The sequence below is a fragment of the Aulonocara stuartgranti genome (assembly GCF_965226115.1).
Source record: "Aulonocara stuartgranti genome assembly, chromosome: 9".
NCBI classification, from domain to species: Eukaryota; Metazoa; Chordata; class Actinopteri; order Cichliformes; family Cichlidae; genus Aulonocara; species Aulonocara stuartgranti.
The window spans coordinates 20,644,643-20,668,100 of NC_138960.1; the positions used below are offsets into that span (position 1 = coordinate 20,644,643).

A 23,458-nucleotide genomic window follows, 5' to 3' on the forward strand; every position below is an offset into this window, starting at 1 on the left:
CGAGGCTAAGCTAATCCTGCGCCTCAGGCCCCTGTGAGGTGGCTCTGCCAAAGTCTGTCCTCCTGCTGCTGCAGGAAATTGCCTTCAGTGCAGAAGTCCATGAAATGGCTATGGCTCACCAGTGAAGGCAACGCACATCCGCCTCGTGTGCACATGGTGATTTTACAATTCTACAGGTAGCTTCAATATTTATCTTTGAAAGCTCATAATGTACTATCATAAAAGAGCATGCTATGGTTACATTTTGTCACCTTCTATGTATACCTTCTAATTCTAACACAATGTGTTTTTATGCATTTCTATGTATTATGCATGTAGCATACAGCGGTCATTTGACACTTAAAGCCACTTTTCCTGTGTGGGGCTGCATGTCAGGGTCTATAACGCCTCCTCCATTGTGCTGTTTGACCCACGGGCCAGGCAGCGCTCCCATGAGGTCCCTTATCCCTCCATCAGTTCTTTCTCATTAGCTCCCACAGGCAGAGCCCCCAGCAGGATAACATGAAGAGGCCCCTGCCTTCCTCTTTGGTCCCCATAAAAAAAACATATAGCACAAATACAGATGACACAGATCACCTTTTAGGAAAAGAAAAAAAAACAACAGTTCAAGAAAACAGCACTTAAAATATTTAAGGAATCAATCCTCCCGTTAGATCTCCTCATTATGCTGAGTCATCTGATAACAGTTATAGTCAGGCTGTGTTTGAGTGTTCCTATTAAATTTATGCATTCATGAATAACTTTCCTTTATGGTAGGTATTGTTCTTTTTGTGTGTGTGTGTGAGTTTGTGTGTGTGTGTGTGTGGGGGGGGGGGGGGGGGGGGATAAGCAGCAGGGACAAAAAAGTGGAAAGCAGAGGTGACAGCATGAGGAGGGAGGAGGAGGGGGAGGAGATGGGGCAGGACACAGTGGAGAAACAGTTGATTATGAGTCCCATCAAGTGATCAATGATTTCATTAATAAGACGGATCATGCGGCTGTCATAGCTGTGACAAGGGCTGAGGGATGATCCGCTCCCAGTGCTCCATTTCAAGCCTCCCTCCCTCCCTGTTCTTCCAATATTGCCTCCCTCTGCCAACGACAAGGGAACGCCAAGGAAAGAAAAAAAAGGGGGGCTGGGTGTTCGTGGGGATGGAGGGAGGAGGGGGTTAGTCATGAGGGAGGGAGCAAATGGAGAGGGGGGAGAAGAGGGAGGAAGAAAAGTGAAAATCCATTTTGAAACCCATTTTCAATTAGGGGTCCACAAGCTGTTATCACAGGTGTCCCAGAATGGGGGCCCGTAAGTGAAAATGTCTCCTATCCGTTTCTGAAATGAAACCTTATCTGGGAGGCACAAAGATGGCGGGGACAGCGTATCTGTAAATTACTTTCCATCCCTGCTGTTAACGGGAACTTTATTTCTGTCAGATGACATTCCCCTCTATTTACTGTTGATCATTTAAATGGCTGCCTAAAAAGAAGGAGGCCCCTCACTCTTCCTCTATCACCCCCCTCCTCACCCAGCTCTCTGTATCATTCAACCTTGTCTGCCCATCTCAAGATTTTTTTCCTTTTTTTTCAGTGTAGTCAAGTGCTCCTTTTCTTCTTTAAACACTTTAGCCACGCTCTCCATTTGCTTGGGGATTTCTGCAGTAACCTACACGAAAGCCTAACATTTGTTGCCCTTTAAGGCTTAACTTGTTTGCCTTCTGAGACCCTCACTCTCTCACCCTTTTAAGCACGCCCATTAAAGCATCCCAACTCGCCCACTTAATAACATGCTTTGCAGAGGCTCTGCAGTCGAAGCGGCGTTCACTGACAATCTTCTAAACTGAGCCCGCTTTTTCAATTCCCATCCTATTATTTACACTCGCTCCCTCTCCTTCCCTGGATCGGCAGCACTCATATCATAAACGTCCAACCAACCAGAAACTTTTACTATTCTTTTTCTCCTTTGCAAATAACCAGTCCTTTAGCTCCCCCACCCTGTTATTTATTTATTTATTTTATTAGCAAATTATCCCATGACGACAGGATTTATCCAACCAAGGAGCATGGACATCTTTTTTTTAATCGTAGGACCTAACAAAAGAATCAAGGGACTTTGTGGTCCACCTGCCTGCTGAATGATGAGGATTGGCGGGGAGAGACACCCCCACCCCCCACCCCCTTCATCCCCACCCCCCCTCATCTCCAAACCCCTCCTAAAGAGCACCAATCACAGCATTGTTGTGGCACAGTCGGCTCTTTTGAGCTGTCACTGCTAAAAGGAGGGGACACAGAGATGAATGGTACACAGGATGAAGCCACCATTTAGCTAACCATGTGGGAACGCTCTACCAAGACTCAATAATTACTCCGGGGCCTGTTCATCCCGGACAAACCCAACTATGGAGAAGAGAGCAAAGGAGCAAGGAATGCTTAAGTTGGGAATTATCGCTGCAGTGCACACGAAGGGAGGATTTTGCAGCTTAAGGTTATCATCACTAATAAGCTCTGATCAGATCAATACCCGTTTCCGAGCTGATTCACGGTCACAGAAGACGTCTGTGCTTCCTGGTAGCAGAGATATCTTTGGAAACATGCGCACTAACCAGTCCACCTGCCCTCCCTAATTGTTTTCCACTTTTCACAACTTATCATAGCACGCTATTGCCAGGCACTCCGTGGGGGTTTCTGCTGTGCTGAGATCAGGGGCCGCTACTCTGCCTGACGGGGGGAAATATTTTGCCGGCCCTTCATAAGATGAACCAGTCACTGGGGTTCCACAGCTGCTCACAATTACCTTTTGTTTGGATGGATGCATTGGGGCAAGGGCTACGAGGGTTAAAGTTGAGGCGAGTGTAGGGTTACACCTGATAAGAGGTTATGAGTTCTGGGGCCGAATGGGGAATGTGCTGTAATTATAACCACACAAAGAATGTGTAAGCTATCTTATGATTCAAAGAGAGAGATTGAGATCTAAAAGGGACCTTTCTCTACAGATAAGTATCATCCCTCCCCTCGTCAAGTGAGTTATGGGACTACTGTATTTTAGGGAGTGCAAAGTCGTAGCACGCCCTGTGACGTGGCAAACGGGAGATTTTTAAGACAAAGCTTGCGCCGTTTAGAGCTGTAATTATCAGCACATTACTAAGAAAAATCCACAATCACGGTTCCAAATTACAGCCATGCTTTTTCCGTAGTAAACTTTTTCTTACTGTCCCTTTAATGAATGAAACAGAGCCAGCCATCTGGGAATGAGTAAGAGTGAGAGTGTTCCCAAGATGCTTCAGGATGCATTAGCTTACCTACTTCCTGTGATAACTTCCATATGGAGAGCAAGTCACAGCGACTTATTTACCCCTTCCTAGACTGTTTGTCTTCCGTTCACACTTGGAATGATCATGTTTGACATCAGCAGAATGAAGAGGAAGTCACAAAACACTCTATCAGGCCACCAGCTCTGCCTCCGAGAGTCAAATCTCCATACCCCCAAAAACCTTCCAAATCCTCTCACTGCTAATGAGCGCAGCTGCAGCTTAGGCCATGGTGATCTCAGCTCCGATTTTGTTATGACTTTCATTTGAACAAAAGAAAAAGTCTAATATTTCTACTCCAAGGCTCAGAACTGGGAATGAAAGGCTGAATGACGACAAGCTTAATTAAGCGCAAGCTCCGTGCAGCTTTTAATAGCAAGTGTTAAAGACATTGCTAAGTAAACATGTCAAAGTTGCTACCAGTGAGCATTGTATTTGACTCACTGTTAGCCATGAAAATAAAGAAAGAGTTATGTCAAAAAAACAGTGGGTGTCTAAATCTTTAGATGGTCGTTTAAGTCCTATAATACTCGTTGGACTGCCGGTTAGTTCAGTGGCCCTACAGCTCGAACATGTTGAGTGATGGTCGCTGATACATATAGACTGTAGATAGAAGATGGATGTAGACACCATCACGTCACCCTTTGTGGACTTTATTGTGACCTTGCAGCAGTCATTGTTGTGATTTCATGGACCAATATGTGATCGTATGTCTTTGTTATTAGCTAGTACAAGCTAGCTTGTTAGCAAAGTGCATCCATTGCCTGAAAGGATGCATCACACAGAAACAGATACCTGCTAACTAATGCTAAGTTAGATACAAATAAAATACATGCATAAAAACTGGAACACTGACTACTTTGTTGGCCTGTTAGTACAAGTAGCTTCATTTATGACTAGCAGACAGGTAGCGGTTACATAGTGGCCTAGCGGGAAAGTGGTAAAGAAATCAAATATGGGAGTGAAAACAAAAGTCATCCAAAGGTTTTGCACCGTCAAAGGCAGCTGCGGGTGCCTTTGGTTTCAGACTATAATACTGGACCTTTTTTTCTACGAAGGTTTGAACTTTGAGAGTATTTAAACAAGAGAGAAAAGCGTGAAAATGTTCATGCCTGTCTGAGAAAAGTTTATAAAGTGTGTAGTGAGGGGTTTTACAGCCTTAAAACATCATTCCTGTAGCACTTCACTTCCTGCGGCGCATGCATTGTAATGTAAATTTTGCTGACAAGTCTGCAAAGTCATAAAAAACAGACATCTTCACAGACCCTCATGCTAACTATCTGATGATGAAATGTACATCATGCAGACCCAAGTGGATCCTATTGGATCCTAGTGAACTTGTGGATGCGGAAAGCATAATCCCAGTATAAGTATTCAAAATGTTAGGCCGTGACACAATTAGAACCAAACCCAACGCTTGCAGTACCTTTTGATACAAACATTCAGAGGTTCTTGTTTCTTTAAGTGTAGTGTATGTAATGAGGCTGCCTGTCAGCAGCAGTCCATTTTAAGTATATGCACTGCCACACTATGCCTATGACTTAAATGACTTCTTAATAAGGAAGTTTATATTTAAGTTCATCAATCATTTTGGGGTTGTTTGTTTTGTTTTTTTACCTTTACCGGGGCATCAAATTTATTATTGAGAACCAAATTTCTCTTTTCCCAAGTACCCATATTTCTGCTGTAAAACCCGGTCTTGTAAGTCTAAGACAACTGTAAACCAGTTACAGTTTGGAGCTGGTGGCTATTTTTGGAACTGCAGGCTTTGGCACTTAATTTTTCAGCCAGGAAGTGACATATTGTAACCAAACTCACAGAGGTCTGAAATTCATCTGACCAAAAAATGCTGAATAACAAAAGCTTTTGTGACTCTAGCAAAATAAAACATGAAAATGGATAGGAAATTTTCATTCAGTAGTATGTTCATGCACACATTAGGATAGCATTTGTTATCTGATCTGGTTAACCTGAATGCACTTTTTATTTTCAGTCGTCCCAGCTGAAAAAACAACACCTTAATATAAGTTGTGTGCATTGCATTCCTTCAATTGTGGACTTTTATTACTCAAAGAGTAATCTGACTAATGGGGCGGCTTGTGGCTATATTACGAAAGATCAAAAGGTTATTGGCATAAATTACTGCAGCTCAGTTAGAGGTGACTTGTACCGTTTGAGGTGGTGCTGGAGGCCACTGCTTTCTCACTGATGTCACTTCGTGCTAATGAGCCCTTGGTAGCCACGATGGTCTCCACCCTCTTCTTCTTCTCAGCTGCTGAACTGGCCTGGGACTGGGTTTCCATGACGATTGTTCATTCCTCAAGACCTCATGGAGACGGGATAACTAATGGAGAAAAAACAGAAGATAAACCCGGTGAATGCAAAGATTAAGTATATATTTAGAAGATTAATAAGTTAGCAATAAGTTTACTTTTTCTAATGTTATCTGTAGAATGCTTCAGAAATAGACTGTGAACCCTGTGAGGAAAACTTCAGATCCAGTCCTCCCTTTTCATGGTGCCCAGAGCACACTGAGGGTCAATCCAGGAGCTCACACTGATTTATTTTAACTCAAACCTGCTGGGCTCTGATCTGCTTGTCAGGGGCCTGATTTCCTTCCTCGCTAACTGCGGTTAAATATCCAAAACCAAAATTTAGTGCGACTGTTTTCAGCTGTCACGCTAAACTTCTGACATCTTGTCAAAAACACAACAACTCTATAAACAGAGTGCGGCAGGACATCCCGACTAGGTTTTATATCTCAGAATAGAAGTAAAGGCAGCTTGTGGATATACTGATAATCCCACTCTAGCAGTCTTTCCAAAGAGAAAGGAGAAACCTTAAGGGGATACCACAGAGAGAGAAACATTCACAGTCCTGAAAAAACAAGGGTTGTTTGAAGGCCCTTTTGGGAATATCATGGTGCCGGGCAATTTTTCTTTCAAAGAATAAAGGTGGTTCAAGTTAATACTGTCTGTGGGTTTAGAAGGGGTTCAGCCAACAGTCTAGCAGACATGCTGCTCAGTTCAGCACCTCAGAGGCTGTCTGCAAGCTCAACTGTATCTAGGTCATGGAGGTCTCTGATTATGGAGACAACATGGTGATACACCACAACCACTCATTTACACAAAGTATAGGACAGTTTCATTTGGTCCGTTACAAAGCCTTTACTTAGACCCCGTAATTCTTGGATAATTACTGGAAATATTTAGTCTGACTGATTTTCTTTACAATAAAGAGCAGCTAATTACCCAACTGTACTATTTAATTGTCCTCCTCTCTGTAAACACGCATGGATACAAAGGCAGTAAAGTCAGCTGTGATGCAAAGAGAGTAGTGCTGCTCAAAGAAAGAGGGAGGCGAGCTGATTTTTACCAACTCCCCAAGGAAGGAAGGCAAGGGGGAAGTGGTGAGGGGTAAACTTCAGACAAACACTGTGCGCTTTGTTTGTTTTTTTCCCCACCCCCTGAAAAACCAGAGTCTGTCATCCATTCTGACCCGACAACAACATCTGTAAGCAATTGCTGCCTTACAAAAAAAAAGGAGAGGAAAAAAAACACAATGCAATTACACCACTACCAATCAAAACAGAATTAAACAAGAGCTTGTCCTCTAATCACTCCCACATGAATACATGCGTAGCCGTCATCTCCAACCAAAGACATTTTTGTCCTACTTGAACTGATATCATCTCAAATCACTGCTGCATGTGTTTGATAGAGTGAATGCTTTCATTTCTGGGGTGGGGGTTAAGCAGCCTGAGCGAGTTATAATCATTAGAGCGTGTGCAATACATGTACAGTGCTATGACAAGGTATGTTCCTCTTTCCTGATTTCTTAGTTCTTTGCATATTCGTCACACTTATGTGTTTCAGATCGTCAAGCAACGTTTTATATTAAGTAACTTAAGTAAAAATTCAGGTTTTAGATGATGATGATTTTATCCAAACCAAACTGGCTCTGTGTGAAAAAGTAATTGCCCCCTAAACCTAATAACTGGTTGTGCCACCCTTGGCAGCAAGAACTGCAATCAAGAATTACGTTAACTGGCAATGAGTCTTTCACATTACCGTGGAGTAATTTTGGTCCGCTGTTCTTTGTAGAATTGTTTTAATCAGCCACATTAGAGGGTTTTGAGCATGAACAGCTCGTTTTGAGGTTGTGCCAAAGGATCTCAATCTGATTTAACTCAAACTCTCCTGAGGTCACTCCAAAAACTTCACTTTGTTCTGTTTTTTTTGTTTGTTTTTTGTGATATTCAGAGGTGGACTAATCTAAATGCTCTTGAGCTTTCGAGACACAAACTGCTGGCCGGATATTCTCCGGGAGCAGAATCCATGTTTCCATCAATTACAGGAAGTCCTGAAGCAGCAAAGCAGCACCAGGCCATCACACTACCACCACCATGTTTGATTGTTGGTGTGATAATATTTTTTATTAAATGCTGTGTTAGTTTGATCCCAAATGGAGTGGAATCAAAACCTTCCAACGAGTTCAGCGTTCGTCTTGTCATTCCACAGAACATTTTCCCACATTTTTCTTGGAAATCATCAAGATGTTTTTGGCAGACTTCGTGTTTGTTTTTGTCAGCAGTGGTTGTTTCTCTGGAATCTCCCATGGATGCCATTTTTTCCCCAGTTTCTTTCTTATTGAATCATGAACTTTGACCTTAACTGAGAGACGTGAGGCCTGCAGTTTGTTAGATGTTGTTCTTGGTTCTTTTGTGACCTCCTGGTTGAGTCATCGATATTAAATTTTGGTAGGTTTCACCATTGTTTCAAGTTTTCTTCATTTGTGAAGTATACTTGAGAGCCATGATGTTATGATTTTTGAGATCTTTTAAACAACTTTACTTTCTCACACAGGTTCTGTTTAAATGAGTTCTTGATCAACAGGTGTGGGGTTAATCAGGTCTGAGACTGGCTAGTGAATTTGAAGTCTTTCTTTCTAAAAAATGTGGTTAATCTCACTTAATTCATGATTTAACAAAGTGAGATAATTACTTTTTCACATAAGCTCAGGTAGGTTTGGACAGAAAAAACAGTATTTTGTATTTACTCAGGTTATCTTCGTCGAATATAAAATTTGTTTGTTGATCTGAAACATTTAAGTGTGAGAACTGTGCAAAAGACATCAGGAAGGGGCAAGTACTTTTTCGTGGCACTGTGCATTCATATTAAGTTCGTGGGTGCCACTCGTTCACTTCATCAGCATAAAGTCAAACAAGAGCACGGTGAGAGAAAACTTCACCATTGCCCCGGTGAAACTGTCATTACATCATCTGTACAGCTGAACTTGGGTAAAATCAGTGAAGGAGAAAAGAACAAGAGGAGTCCTGAGCTCCCGACATGCTCGTGTGCCTAGCTCACATAAACGTGTGTATTCCTATCACACCCCAGGTGAGTCAGACCAAAGCAAATGAGCTGAAAGTGCAGTAAATATGAGGTTCTGGATTGGGGATCATACCAGAAGGGGGGTGGCTGAGGAGAAAGCGGGGCATTCCACTGGTCGGGCAAATATTCACAAGTCCAAGCCACTGAAGCGTGTCTGACGGGCCTTTTGTGCTCCACAAGGCAGGCCACAGTTCCAAAGCAGCAATTAAAAGCAGGACCTTTTCACCCATAATCCCTCTGACCTGGACGCCCACACCCAGTCGTGCAGATGTTGCTGTCTGTGCCCTCGTTTTTCGTGCTTGCTCATTTTTACCCCATCCACAAACACTCAAAATCATACCCTCACATAGACACATCAGTCTATGTTTAGAGAAAATTTACAGCTTTTTTTCCCTTAACGTAAAATGTCAAAAGAAGTTTTAATTTGCCATTTGGCCCTTTGACCCCCTCGCAAGAAATCACGTTGCTACATTTACACTGTGCATCACAGAGATAATCACCTGTACGTGGCCTTTCTTACAGCCCCACTGTTGTCTCCACAGATCCCTGGCACATACAGAATGACTCACAAGTAGGCGCTGGATGCCGTTGTTAGTCAGAATAAATCTTAATTTCACATTAATGTTTCTGCCATTGAAATGTCCTACACCCAATTAGAAAAACGAGGGTGTATCATTATTTGCGTTCAACTGTAATCCCTCCGCACAGAAAGGGAGGCGATTAAACAGGTTTAAAATGCCACAATTCAAAGTGTTCCCTCTGAAAAAAATGAAAAAAAAAATCTTATTTTATAAGCACATTAAGCAAATCAATTTAACATAAATTATACGCTTCGGTGAAAAAGGCACTGAGTTGAAAGTCATCTGCAAATTGTACACATCAAAGTGAACACACTAAAATAAACTTTTGCCTTTGATAGAAAAAAAACTGTTTGCTTTCTTTCACGCAGGCTTAAACGAGCACTAATGCTATCAAAAAATCACCGCTGTTTGTTATTTAAAGCCTGCAACTTCACAAGTTTAATTTTATAAAGCTGCTTTAGGTGTACCTGCGTGCTCTCATCAGGAACACATTTGCAATTGCATGGCACACGCACTTACACATGCACGCACACAATCAAAAACTGGAGGACATTTATATATAAACCCTTGAAGTGTCTTCTTAGATTTGGCAACACCCCCCCCCCCCCCCCCCCCTCACAGACAGGGTACTGTATTTGTGTTCATTTCATTAGGGCGACTGTTCAGTGTCGAGGGCCCCCCGAGGGGGAGACTGGCAGCACCGCAGCATTCATCATCATTACATCAGCGACCACCGAGATCTGCTATCTTAGGCTTATCAACACTGCACAAACGCACCGCGGCGCAGCGAGTTAGAGGGGAGAGATGGGAGATGGAGACGATTGAGGGAGATTGTGAGCAAAAGTGGGATAAGGGAGAAAATGAATGGAGAAAGGGAGGAGTGTGAGACTGAGACTATACGTGCACGTGTGTACGGGTGTTCATGTATGCACGCATGCGTCCGTGTGCACCTCACTGCGCCCCTGCGTGCCTGCACATGTTTTCCTGCATGCACAATGTGTGTTTTGCACGTCGCGCAGCTATGCCAACAATATTAAAAGCTCCTTCACAGCTGGAACAACTAAAACACTGAGGGGCGAAGAAGAAGAGGGAGGAGGAGGAGTGTGAGCCCTTCGGCGAGATTAGCTGAATCTAGCAATAAAACAAAGTGTGCTTCCTATGGACTGCATGTGTTTGCATTGGATCAGGTCAGTGTGAGGGGATGAGATGCCTTAAGGAGACTGTAGAGGTTCTCGGTGGTGGTTAGAGGACCTGTAATGGGTTCAAAACCCCTACTGAGGAGGCGCAATAGCTTCACATGCTTAGGCCTCGTGTTCAATACTGCACTTTTACAGCATGCCCTTGGCCCTGAAGGGCAAAGGGGAAGGGGCTGGGGGGGATTTGGGGGCTGTGGCTCTCATTCACCAGCAAAAACTTAACATTGTGCCCAGATGGCACTAAGTCTGGCCTACAGCTGATGGGGACCAGACTCTCAAGTAAGGGCCATTTAGCAAGAATTAGTCACACCCTGACACACACACACACACACACACACACACACATATCCAATCCCAGATACACACATGCAAACTGGTTTAGTGCTTGATCTTCTCACCCTTTTTGTGCAGTGTGGCATGTCTGAGTCATTAAGTTTGTTAGTCATTTACACGTTACTGTGTCACGTGTGAGTTCAGCTTTTTCTAGTTACACTGCAAAGCTTTATTGAGACTACTTCTGAATGACAATTTGATGTTTTTGTACATTTTAAACATACTGATGTTCATGATTTATCTTTATATTAAAGATACGTGGTCTTAAAAGCATCCCATCAGCAAAAAAACAGCTTTCTACCACAAGTGTATTGCACAACAATTAGAAAATGGAAAGCCTGTTTCAAATGAAGACTGATTTTATTTGTATTTTATTTCCAAGGACAAACAGTGCAACAACACAGAGCATCAGTAGCTTTCACCACAGTTAATAAGATTATCCTCGCATGCGTCTTGGTCCCTCAGACCTCTCCATTTAAGATGCTTTGGAGGGCTGGTGAGGGACCTTGTGTGTTGCACAGCAGAATGAGCCGAGCGCATCTTACATTCCTGGGTAACAAACCCACACGATGTAATCATGACGCTTACACGACGCCTCTTTTGCGCTCGCTACCCAGTAGATAAGGGGCAAATAAAGCGAGCGCCACAATGGAAGCCTTGCTCCTTTTCCCCACAGCCCCATGCTTATTAGATTGTTTATTTATATATTTTTGACTTTGCATTTGTTCACGAACCACTTGTTTCAGGGCAAGTGGGGCTGTGACAACTGAGACAATGGATAATACGGGCAGCTTTGATGCTGCGGTGGCCCAGTTATGCAGTATCGGTTTCCCTTGTTCCTACTTTATCCATTTTCTTCCCATGCTAAAACACAGAGCCTTTGTTTGATCAGACACTTTTTCTGATTCTTAAGGAGAAGGAAAAGATGCTTGTTCAGCCGATTACTGAAGCCTTTCGCAGACAATGCAAACTAATACTTCAGCAAAATATCCCAAAGGTCCTTGAAAAGAAGAGAAAATGCTAGACTTGTTTTTTTTTTTACTGCACACCTTATTTTTTATCTAAAGTTTTCAAACTAATTGTTGCCAACTGCAGCAGCCCGCTACACTCTTAGCTAAGTTTTCCATTCAATTAGCCCGTGCACATGGCAGATATTATAAAGCACAGGAGAACGGGCCTCCAAACTGCAGCGAGAACAGCTCTGTGTCTGTGGAGGCATTCTTCATACATGTCATTAAAAGGCACTCTACGCTATGCCACAACCAGAGACGCAAGAACAGCATCCTTCGCTGTGCTTTCACAGCAAAAAAAAAAAAAAGTAAATGTTAAACAGCGGCTGTATGTAACCCATGTGTATGTGAACACGGCACGGGAGGAAAAGAGGAAATGTTTCGAGTAGATTTGACAGTATGCGAGACCGGCTGTGTAACAGTATGTATGGATGTGGATGCATATGTTTCTCTACATCCCTTTCAATATGCAAGCGCAATCACTGTGTGTAGAACATGAGCAAGAGAGGGGGGGTGCCCAAGGGAGGGGATGAGTGGAGGAAGTGAAATTCCTCCTCACACACATCTTTCTCTCTGCCTCTGTGCTCAGAGGAGGATCAAGCAGATGGAGGGTCCTGTGTAAGTGGAGTGGCAGCACGTATGATTTTGACAGTAGATCTTCCACTTAGCCCAGGGGACTGTAGAATACACTCCTCTTATCCTCTGCACCCCAGACAGAAGTCAAACCAGCGCTGTTTGCAGCAGCTGAACTACCGAGTGCAATCCGATGGCTGTACAGCTACAGGTTAGAGTGTTATTGTGAAGCTGTCCTGCCCACTCGGACTTGAATTTCCTCCTCTTTTCAGTTCAGTTTTCCTCCTTTCTCATTTTGCTCGCACTCCCTTTCTTTCCCTCCCTCCTTGCTTTCCTTCATTCCACTGTGTCATTGGAATAAGTGTTGAAGTGGAATGAGTCAGTGCCGCAATGTGATTAATGATGTGCTCTGGCGTCTCCGGGGCCGAACGCTAAAAACAGCCAGGGGGCAGCGTGATAATGCACAATAATAAAGCCAGCAGACAATCAGCCAGGCAAAGCAAGGCCTATTAGCTAGCCCCATCAGGACGGCTAAGTGAGAAATTAGCCCTTCCCAAGCTTCGCCGCAATTCATCAATTGCCGCGCCTGAATCCCCCCTCAAGAAGTCATAATGTTTACTTAAAGACTGGCCTCCATGCCCCAGCGGCGAGCTTTATTGGCTCTTATTAATTCCCGCCCTGGCCCTCGCGGCCATGCCATTTAAACCGAATTAAAGGGGTGAAAATTGGATGAGATGAAGTTGTCTTGGTGTTGGGCTCTCGTATGATAAAGCCGGACGTTAACGGAGGAAGACTTGGAAAAAAAAAATAAGGAGGGAGGGAGAGAGGGAGGGCAAACAAATCGGCATGTAAAGGAATGCTGAATGAGGCTGTCCAGAAATGTGCCACAGTCAGTCAAAGGAATGCATGGAGAAAAGGAGGAGCACTGCTTTAATGCTAGACTTCCTGTGTAGATGGGAAGTGATCCAAAAGGGTAGCACTGAGTCACATATTCCACAGATGGAGAAAATTATTAGGATTTTTTTTGTTTGTTTGCTTGTTTGTGGCTTTGCATTTATCTTCCATCACAAGTCATTAAAAAATACCTTAAAATAGGGTCAGCACTTCAACCTTAATTCAACATGTCAGTAATAGACAGGAAAAGAGGCGAGGGAATGAACTCATATGTGCAGGCTTAAACTAGCAGGACTCTTAAGCACGCTACCTTTGTCATTACTGATTACACCATAGTTGAGAATATCTTATTTAAAAAAAACCATGCATGCTAAATCTGTGAGTCTAGATCCTTAAAAGTTTGCATTTCGGACTCCTTATCAGACAGGATGAGCAATATGAGGAGTCCTCCTGATTTTTAAAAACTTTCCCAAACTTTACACACTACCCGAGTAATTAATACATCCTAAAAAAAATTAATAAATAAATAACCAGTGTAGTCTCTATTGTCATATATTTCTCTGACAGTTGCTGCTTGCAAAGTTTCCACCTCAGTTTTTTAAGTGCAGTTGCACTGAGCCCTGCGTTGCCGTAAGTGCAAGTATACAAGTTAAGAGTCTCATCTATGCGAGCTGTGAGTCTGTGTTGCTGGATCGGCGGCAGGTGAGGGTGTTCTATAGAGCAGTGTGGAGTGTACCGCAGCGGAGGTGTGAGATCAAAGACAGCTGAAGCTCAGAGGGAGTCCCAAAGACTTCTAGCTCCCTGACGGCTCTCCCCACGGCAGCGTCGGGAGACAACTCTCTCCCTTCACTTTCATATCAGCCACAGATTCCCCACCACCACCACCACTACCTTTCCCTGCACGGGCTCATAGGCTCCACACATGCACACACACACACACATACACACACACACACACACACACACACACACACACACACACACACACACACACAGGCAGTCTCCGAGGATTTGCTAGTGCTGCCAAACCTGTATCCCACCACCTACAGCAACACTCCTACACACGGAAGCGCGCACGCACACTGCTGCGCGCCAGAAACCCGTGCATCAAAAACACACAGGATTTTGAAACACCGAGTTCGGAAGAAACTCTCAGCCCAGTGAGAAAGACTCACGCAACTCAAATACCAAGGCAATATCACACGGCACGACGCCGGGATGAGATGCCTTAACCTAACAGTACTGCCGAGTGTTCGTGGAAATAAAACTTCCCATAAACTCCAAAGAGAGCAGGCACAAAATGGCCCCCTGAAAATCCCCAGCATAGAAACCGAGGAACAAGACTTGTCGTTAGACAGACAGCCCCCCCCCCCCCCCAAACAACAGCCAAACATCTGGGTGTATTTACTTCATTCAGCTGTTAGCAACCCCACCTCAAATAAATCTGGGAGCTATAACGCCATTTCTCAGGACAGCTCCTAAACAAACACACTCGGCTCGCTCACCGCCGCATGTTCGAGCGTCTCCAGCAGCCCGGCAAACGCAGGCAAATACATTTGCGAGGAGGAGGAGGAGGCCTTAATTGGAGCGTTTGACGGGCGCCTGGGGTTAATTGGGAAGCATGGAGAGCAGCTGGCTCCACCGTGGAAGTTGAGACAGGGATAATAAGTTCACCCTTTGCAGGAGAGACAGTTGGTGATGAATCAGATCAGAGGAACAGTGTACTGTAATCATCCTCACATCTCCCCTCCTCCACCTTGCACTCCTGACAAGCAGAGACAACCTGGCTCCCAGCTACGCAATCTGGCACCTATCACACAGGACTGGCAGTCGCAAGGAGATCACCCAGCAATGCTTCACACACACACACCCGCGTGCCCGCACACACACACCTACTCTAACCCGGGGTTCATTCAGCTAATCACTCACACACACAATAATTCTTACCTCTAGGACACGGAACCTAGTTTATCACTTCACCGGTCGATGTATGTAAATCTCTGCAACAATGTGTGTACTAATGGCTTATTACCCTGCGTTAGCTGGTTTGCATTGATCTCTATGCCAAAGGGAGATGGAGAAACTAGAGCAGTTCGCTGCTCATATGTACCAAGCAGGACTATAATCACATTCCAGCTTGTTTCAATAAAAGACAAACATTAACATAAAGCATCTCAAAAAACACGCTAAATAAAAAAAACCTTCACCCCATCAGTGTGTGCAAGAAAAAAGGGATGGGGAAAAAACTTTCCTGGATTACAGGGTAATCAGGGCCATATGGGATGGTTCTGGGTAACTTTGTGTGTTGCTCTGAAGTGCACGACTTGTGTTTGTCTTTGCACATTATGACTTTCTGAATAAGAAAACTTTTTTGTTTTTTACAGAGGATGAAAATGCTCAGCGATTGCACATAAAGAAAAAGAAAGTAGCAGCAGCAGCAGATAAAGGGTTTAGCTTTAACACCAAACTCAGTTCCTTCGGCTGGGAGGGTGGCTGAGGGAGCATTTGGAGCTGAAGGAAGCCCAGGTAGAGTCATAGGCAGTAATGGGAGGAGACAGGGACTTAGGGCGCCACACAAAAGCCAGGCTTTATAAATAATTCCAAAAGCTAACAGGATCTCTTGTATGTGTGAATCTGTGAAATACATTCACACGTGAATGCACACACACCCACAGACACACACACACACACACACAAACACTGCCACCAGGGGGAATAGGTTATTCACACCGCTCCACTGGGGCTGTTGAGCGTCTGACCTGTCTGGATTGGTAAATTTGACCAAATCTTTTTTGCATAGATGATGCAAAGAAGAAAATAAGTCAGGGAATAGAAAAACAGAAAGGCCCATTTTTCCAAGTCAAACACACACACACACATTTACACACTCACACTCACTCATAATGCAGGGCAGCAAAGCACACCGGAGACCTGTCTTGTAAATCTCTTTGTGAAAGCAGCTTTGGGGGGTAGACAGGGGCTTACATACTGAACCCTGAGGTAGAGCTACAGACTCCACTCCCTCTAACCCCCCCACGGTCTTTCTCCCTCTCCCACACACATACTCTGAGCTCCCATGTTCTCTTTTCCTCACTTTCCATCTACCCCACATTTCCTCCACTTTTCTTGCCCTTCTTTCACCTTTTTCACTTGTTCCCTCCCTCCTTCCCTCCCACCGTTCTTCCTTCTCCCCTCTCTCCTCCCCTCTGTCCGACTCGGGCTCCAGAGCGCTGGTCCTTAGCCCCCGCAGGCTCCCGTGGCGTTGCAGTGACTAATGTCCTGCCTTTGCTCAGACAATGAGTTTGAGACTGAGCCGGGAAAGTGTTGAGGAGGGGAAAAAGACTCTTGCACCTTTGACAAATGGAACCCTTCGCACTCCCATGCCCACTGAGGGAGCTTTTACAATGTTGCGCTCCACGCTCCACGTCCTCCAAGGGACGACTGCGACCCACAAAGCCGCATCTGGGGGAACATAATGAATTCTTTGGGAAGTCTAACCTGGCTTTCTTCATGAATAAGATATATTTCCAAAGCATGTCGACCCCTCTTAATAAAAACACCAGTCTGGCAGGAATAGCCAAAGCCGTTTTAGGGCCCCATGTACACGTTAATATTTCTGTTTCTCGATAAATTTTCTCAGGCCTGCTTCTTTCCAGGCCTGTCACTGCAAGGCCAGCCCAACAAATTCCCTGGAAAGTAGAGAGGCCACAGTGACAAACTGTCATTAAAAACGGCTCGAGTCCATCTCTTTCAAGGAACTCAAACTCTTGCTCGCTCCCTCCTTTTCTCCACGCACCCTACCCCCCATGCAAAACTGAAAGGAACCGGGCTTTGTCTGAGGAGCAAAGGAGAGAGGAATCCCCCCCACCCCTCTTCTCTACAACCCTACCTCCCCTCCCAGAACCCTGTTCCTCACTCCCTGCGGAGTATTGTTAAAACACAGCCCCCTCTCTTTCCGTGGCCCGGGCTCTTAAAACAGCGTGCTTTGCATGAGAAAAAACGATTAGTCTTCAAATGCTGCGCTGTCAAAGGAGGGCTCTTTCAGGTTCGGGTAGAAATTTGCTCAGATAGTAGAGTTCCCCTTTTGTTTTTCCAAGATGAGGCATTATTAGAGCCAGAGTCTGTTAGCATTCATTACTGAAAAGAACACACTAAAGGGGTTTATTTGGGATACCCGCCCCACACGCCCCTCCTTTTCCAACTTGCCCCAAGTCCACGGCAGACGGAAACGAAGGCGGCAGAGCGGGTAAAGAGGTACTCATCTAAAACATGTTTGGAGAGCAAAGAGAATGTCTGGGCCTGCTCTTCTTTCAGGTATTAACCTTGGGATTTATATGTGACATCCAAACAACAGACACCCCCTTGACCTCCACTCGGGGACTCACCAAAGCTCGGCGATAACTCCCACTGAAAGACAACTACAAGCAGCACGGGGCTGCAAACACACAGCGCGAGCATCGTTGCATGACAACACATAACTTAATTACTGCTGTGAGTGCAGGTGTTTTGTGCAACAAAATGCACTACACAGGGCTCAGTTTAAACAGTTATGGCAGAGGGAAAAAAATTAGTGCCCAAACTGATGCCTCGGTGCAGCCTAGCCCCACACGTCAAGAAGCAGCGGTACGTGACGGATCATTGTTCACAGCAAGCGGCCAGTTCATCTGTCTCCCAATCGCCACCCTTGACAGGAAAGCACAGACCCCCTCACGGATGCCACAACCGGCTCCCATCAAAGCTGACACAATGCCACATCTGCACTAAGAAAGAGCCCCCACCAAACCCGCCACCGCCCCGGAGCCCCAGGAAACTGTCTCTTTAGGCGCACAAACTTTACACACAAACAAATGGGCCCCCGGACTAAAAGCACTTCAACTCTCGCTGCTACACTTCACACGGCGGACTTAAAGACATTTTTACAGCAGCTACAGCAAACAGAGGAGGAGATGAGCAGCAGTCACACGCAGGCGTGACCTGTCCGCTTCTCTTCCAAAGTGTGCGAGAAAAGAAAACACCAGTCACGAGCTGGCACACCACTGGATCCTCGCACACAAGCCCGCGTTTCTGCCGCAATAAAATTTACCGTCTCCTACAGCAGGCTTTATGTCGAGCTGTCAAACACAGCTTCATCTACCGTAAATCCGAACCACTTGATTCAAATTTATGTGAATGTTTCCCCACCCCCACCATTTTTTTTTATTGCCGTTTTCTTCACCTCACTCTGGGAGGCAAATTGTCAGGTGCAAATGGACTTTCCAAAGGACGAAAGCTATAGCAAAAAAAAACTTTTCCAACTTTTTTTTCCTTTTTATTTTTCATGCAGTTAAAAGACAAAAAAAAGACAGTAAGAAAGAGAACAGCACACACACAAAAACAAAAAACTGTATGAATGAGAGAACAAGAAAGAGAAATAAGAGTGTGAATGAGCACGAGAATGCATGTGCACTCAGAGTACGACTGTTTTTGCTGGCTAGCAAACACCCAAGTGAATTACAATCCCTGAATGCGAGTCATATACATATGTGAAATTACATTTTTCCCTTCTCGAGTCTCATATCGCCTTCATCACTATTTTCCCTCCCCGCCATACGCCTTATCCAAAGACATCACCCCTTGGCTTGAAAGGTGCCTTTAGCAGACTCCTTGAAACAGCGAGTGAGGGTCCCGCTCTGGGACAATGATGGTTGAGGTGGAGGGGAGCCGGGGGAGCAGGAACACATAGCATATTAAATCTGCTGGCGGAGCTGGGTCGTCCACGCACAGAGCCAGAGAGCCAGATCTGAGGCATGCCCTGAAGGGATGGCTGGGCCTGGGGATTAGGAGGCCAAGGAGAAGCCCTCGCACACCCGAAGACCCCTTCTTGTCTCTGCTCATACGCAAATGCATCCAGACATTTTGACGCTCCTCAGGTTTGCTGTCTCAGCCCAAGTTTTCAGAGCACTCCTCCGTGCCTCACAAACTGCACTTACACACACACACACACATTTCCACCCGCTCTCATGAACAGCCTTTTTTTCCCCTCAATCACTACCTCTGTCTGACTTGTCCTCTTTCTTTCCCCACTGTGTCTGTTTCATTTGATGTCAACATATCAAAGTACCAAATCATCAAAGTAAGAGAGTAAGAGATTTCTTTTGGGGGCCATCTATTCAACTACGCCAGCCGTATGCAAGGAAAGCAACAGCTAATCACAATGTGAGCTGATTTTTATTATTACATAAAATGAAACTGTCAGTTTTATCCTCTCAGGAAGTTTTAGGAAAAGTACAAAAAAGCGAGGGAAAAAAAATCAACGAACCAACAGCAACCTGCAGGAAAACCCACAAAGTGAGCACGATTACACAAAACCCTCACATCTGTGCTCATTATCTAAAGGATAATCAACTTCCCTCACATTACCCTCGTTTTAACAAAACATTTGCCACCTCTTTGAGTGCTTCAGGTCGTGGCATTAGCACAACAAAACAGCTCATTAGGGCTTCTTGCATACAAACCTGATAACAGGTATACTTCCAACAGGGCAAAAAAGGCCTGAGGACACAAACTGCCTGTAACTGTGAATGTAAGGCCCTTACAAAGAGGAGCAGGCCATACCTCAAAAGCTAATAGCACATCATCTCCCTGCATTAACATGACATCCCCTATTCTGCCAGGTCACCAGGTCACAGGTGTCCTCGGCCAACGTCCCCATGCATAAAAGAGAAATTTTTAAAGTTGAGATAAAGCAGCACGCTGCTGCCGCCGCCGCTGATATCTGACGGACCGATTCCTGCAGAGGGAAACGTTATCCGCCTTTTCCTTGCGCGTGGAGTTATGAAGCACAGAGCGGCAACGATACATCTTTCCTGGCTACAGTAAGCGAATGGCTCTAAGTTGTGCATCTCATTCCAGAAGATTAGCATCTTAAACAGTGCTGCATTCATCCTTGCTGCTGCATTGTAATGAGACAAAGTCCTTTATTTGGAAAAGGTGCACCACTTTCAGATAGTATCGTGCGAAAGCAGCAGCAGCAAAATTAGATATACACACAGACAGTGTGCAGATTTATCTTTTACAATTTTTCACAAGGTGGACTTCCTTTCTTATGATTTATTATTTATTAGATATTTGGAAAATATATATTACATACATTAGATTATTGTGTAACTATAGAAATTGAAGCCATTATTTTTTAATTGATTTAACCATTTAAAAATGTTACATATTTTGATCTATCAGCACTGAATTGTTGATTAATCGTCAAATTTAAATGTGATGTCTTATACTGAAAATAAAATGACAAGGGCCTCCTATGATGATATACAGGGAACAATATTTATCGGTGTAATTTTTTTAATTACCAGTATCATCTCAAAATGCTTAATTAAGAAGTCACACGCCATAAAAATGCATAAATACATGCAAACAAAATTTAATTACAAATTGTCCTCAAGTTGTCATTTTAAAAATAAAGCTTAGGCCTAAAATTTTCAGATTTTTAAGGCCTGACTTGTCTGCTTTTATTTTTTTAACTGAGTGCAGTGGTAAATTTTCCAGCTTCAGCCCTGCGAATGTTATTTTGTTATTATTAATAAAATAGAATGGGGGAAATATTAAATGACAGTTTATGTGACAGTGCCTGTTTTATTTTATTGGACAAATGTTACCAAGACCTGCAAAAGCCCCGCTCAAAGCCAAATGCTCAGACAAGATGAACGATGAGAGCAACCTTATAAAAAAACACCCAAAAGGAGATTTTTTTTTTTTTTATCTGTGTGTCCTGTTAAACATCTTATTTCGCATGCGTTCGCTCGCTGCTCCGTCTCAAGGCAGCCAAACCTCCGTTAATAATTTGCCATGTGCCAAAAAAAAGAAAAAAGAAAACCCACACACACATACACAACACTCACAAAAAAAGGGAGGATTTGAGCTGCACCGCATGGCTGAGCACCTCGGACCCTCGTCGTCTGTATGAAACCCGAGAGCAGAGGAGCAGATAAAATGTGGAACAGCTGGCGAGGAACAGGAGGGAAAGTTTCAAACAAATATCTGCACATGTGGAGGCTCGAGGGTGGGGGGGGGCTCCCAAACGTTTTCATGTCCTGGACCCCCAAAATGAACACACCAGACTTCTGTTCCCCTGTTCCCACATTTTTTTTTAAATCTGCACAAGCCCATGTGAGAGCTTTCTATTCTTCTTCTTCTTCTTCCTATAATTATTATTATTGATGTAACTTTTTAAATGACACCTTGCATGTGAAGTATATCCATCACTTTTTAAATACTAACAAACTCTAATCAACTAAAATACAGAGGATTTATGCTTTATTTAATTTTGCTTGGGTCCCCCATAAAACCTCCCCCATGGACCCCTGCAGGGCCACAGACCTCAGTGTAATGGGCTTAAATTTCTCTGAGCACATGCGCATGCCTTCAAACACACTGTGATGTACGCTTAAATATGTTCTTTCTTAAGGGGAAGAACATCATTTTAAAAATTTCCCAATGCAAATCAAATTGACAGAAGCTCTGGAGAGTCTCTTTAACTACGTCAGGTTAGCGGATGCTGACAGGGAAAACAAAGATTTATATGAAATCATCCAAATACTTTAATTTTCTCCGTTTTTATAACTAAAAATAATTTCATGAGGAAATTTAATGTTATAATTTATTGTCAATTTTTTTTTGAGTTTTTCCAATTTTAAGTCTCGGCTAATTAAATATTACAAAACTATAAATGACTAGGTGCTCGATAGTGAAGCAAGGGGAGGTCAAAGGTCAAGGGGAGGGTCAGCCACAGGTTTTGGGTGGATTGAAATAAAAAGTTGAACATGTATGCCGTCACTAAGTGTTTCCCCGAGTCTCTCGCTTGTTAAAGCAAATCAATAACAGATCCTGAAATATGATCACAAATGCACATAAATATGACCCCCCCCCGTCTCATCCCACGCCACTATACACCACACCCCCGCGCGCGCTTATTTGAGGTCCAATAAAGTTTCACTTCCAAACTCTAAGAGTGTTTTTTCCCCTCTCTCTGTCTTATTAAACTTTACAAAAACACGTTTTTCATTAATGTGAAAGTTTATGCAACTGGTTTGAAAATGCACATCTGTCTGCGGTGGATACTTGTTAAGTCTGCCATCCGGGGGTTTCTAACAACCGACGCTTCTTTCACAGATTAAATCACAGCCGGGCCGAGCGTAAAACAGACAGTGGTGCATTTACGCTGTTTCTTTTTTCTTTCTTCTTTTTTTGGAGGGGGGAGTCCCTGATCGAGGCTTTCTTCGCTAGTTTCATAAACTGTTCTCGCAGTTGGTGCACTTCACCTCTACATCTGAACTTGTATGAAATTCCATCGTTTTGAAATATGAAACCTCCGCTGCTTCACAAACTCTGAGTGGCTTTCTCAACTTTAAAAGCAGACAAACGAGCGCAACAATGTTCAGAAAGAAAAAGAAAGTGTATTTGTGTGCGGTGTGTGCGAGCTTTCAGCAGATTACTTACTTCTCTCTGGGTGAATTCCCCTCTAATTCTCGACTTTAAAAAAAATCTTCTCAGGCGAAAAAAGAAAAAAATATATAGATGTGTCTTCTTTCCTCTTCTCCTCCTCTTCCTAACTTGCAGATGTGCCTCTAGAGTTGCCTGGGAGGTTTTTTTTTTTCTTTTTTCTTTTTTTACGCTGCAACTCCAACTCCAAAACGGCGCTGCCAGACTTTTTCCTCTTGTCTGTCTTTCTCCTCCTTCTCACAGTTTGCTGTGTTCAACCACCGCCGGACTAACACCATCAGCCTGCCGATAATATCTGCCGATAGCAGACCGCAGATGTGCGTAAAAACAACATAAGCGTCAGAGAAGCGCATGGAGAGTTGTTATTACATTTAGAGCGGTTTTTTTTTTCGGGAAGAGGGAGAGAGAGAGAGAGAGTGAGGGCGAAGTGTGGGACTCCAGCTGCTCCTTCCCTCGCTTGACTCCTCCCTTCGGATTGCTCCCTCCTTTACTCACTGCCTACTCCTTTTTTATTTTGTGCAGGCTACCCCTTTCTTTCTCTTTCTTTCTTTCTTAGTAAGCATTTTAAAGACTTGTTCCTCAGTAGTACTATTTCTGTAGTAGAAATAAACCAAGAGGGGAGAAAGAACAAAATAAAACTGAAGTTTCAGTCCTTACACCACAAAGAAGAGGAAAACAGGTCCAGGTTAAGCATGAATGACTGCATTTTAG

At 43.9% G+C, this 23,458-nt stretch overlaps 1 protein-coding gene across 1 annotated transcript in view; it reads right to left on the minus strand.

Moving 5' to 3' along the window:
* The window catches only part of gli3 (GLI family zinc finger 3), a 97,230-nt gene extending 73,992 nt beyond the window's left edge, over nucleotides 1-23,238 (minus strand). The window contains exons 1-2 of the mRNA XM_082546941.1: nucleotides 22,745-23,238; nucleotides 5,449-5,622 (exon numbers count right to left, since the gene is read on the minus strand). Coding sequence (XP_082403067.1) covers nucleotides 5,449-5,581 — 133 coding nt within the window. The 5' untranslated portion in view covers nucleotides 5,582-5,622; nucleotides 22,745-23,238. The remainder of the gene's footprint in view (nucleotides 1-5,448; nucleotides 5,623-22,744) is intronic.
* Between the last annotated feature and the right edge of the window lie 220 nt (nucleotides 23,239-23,458).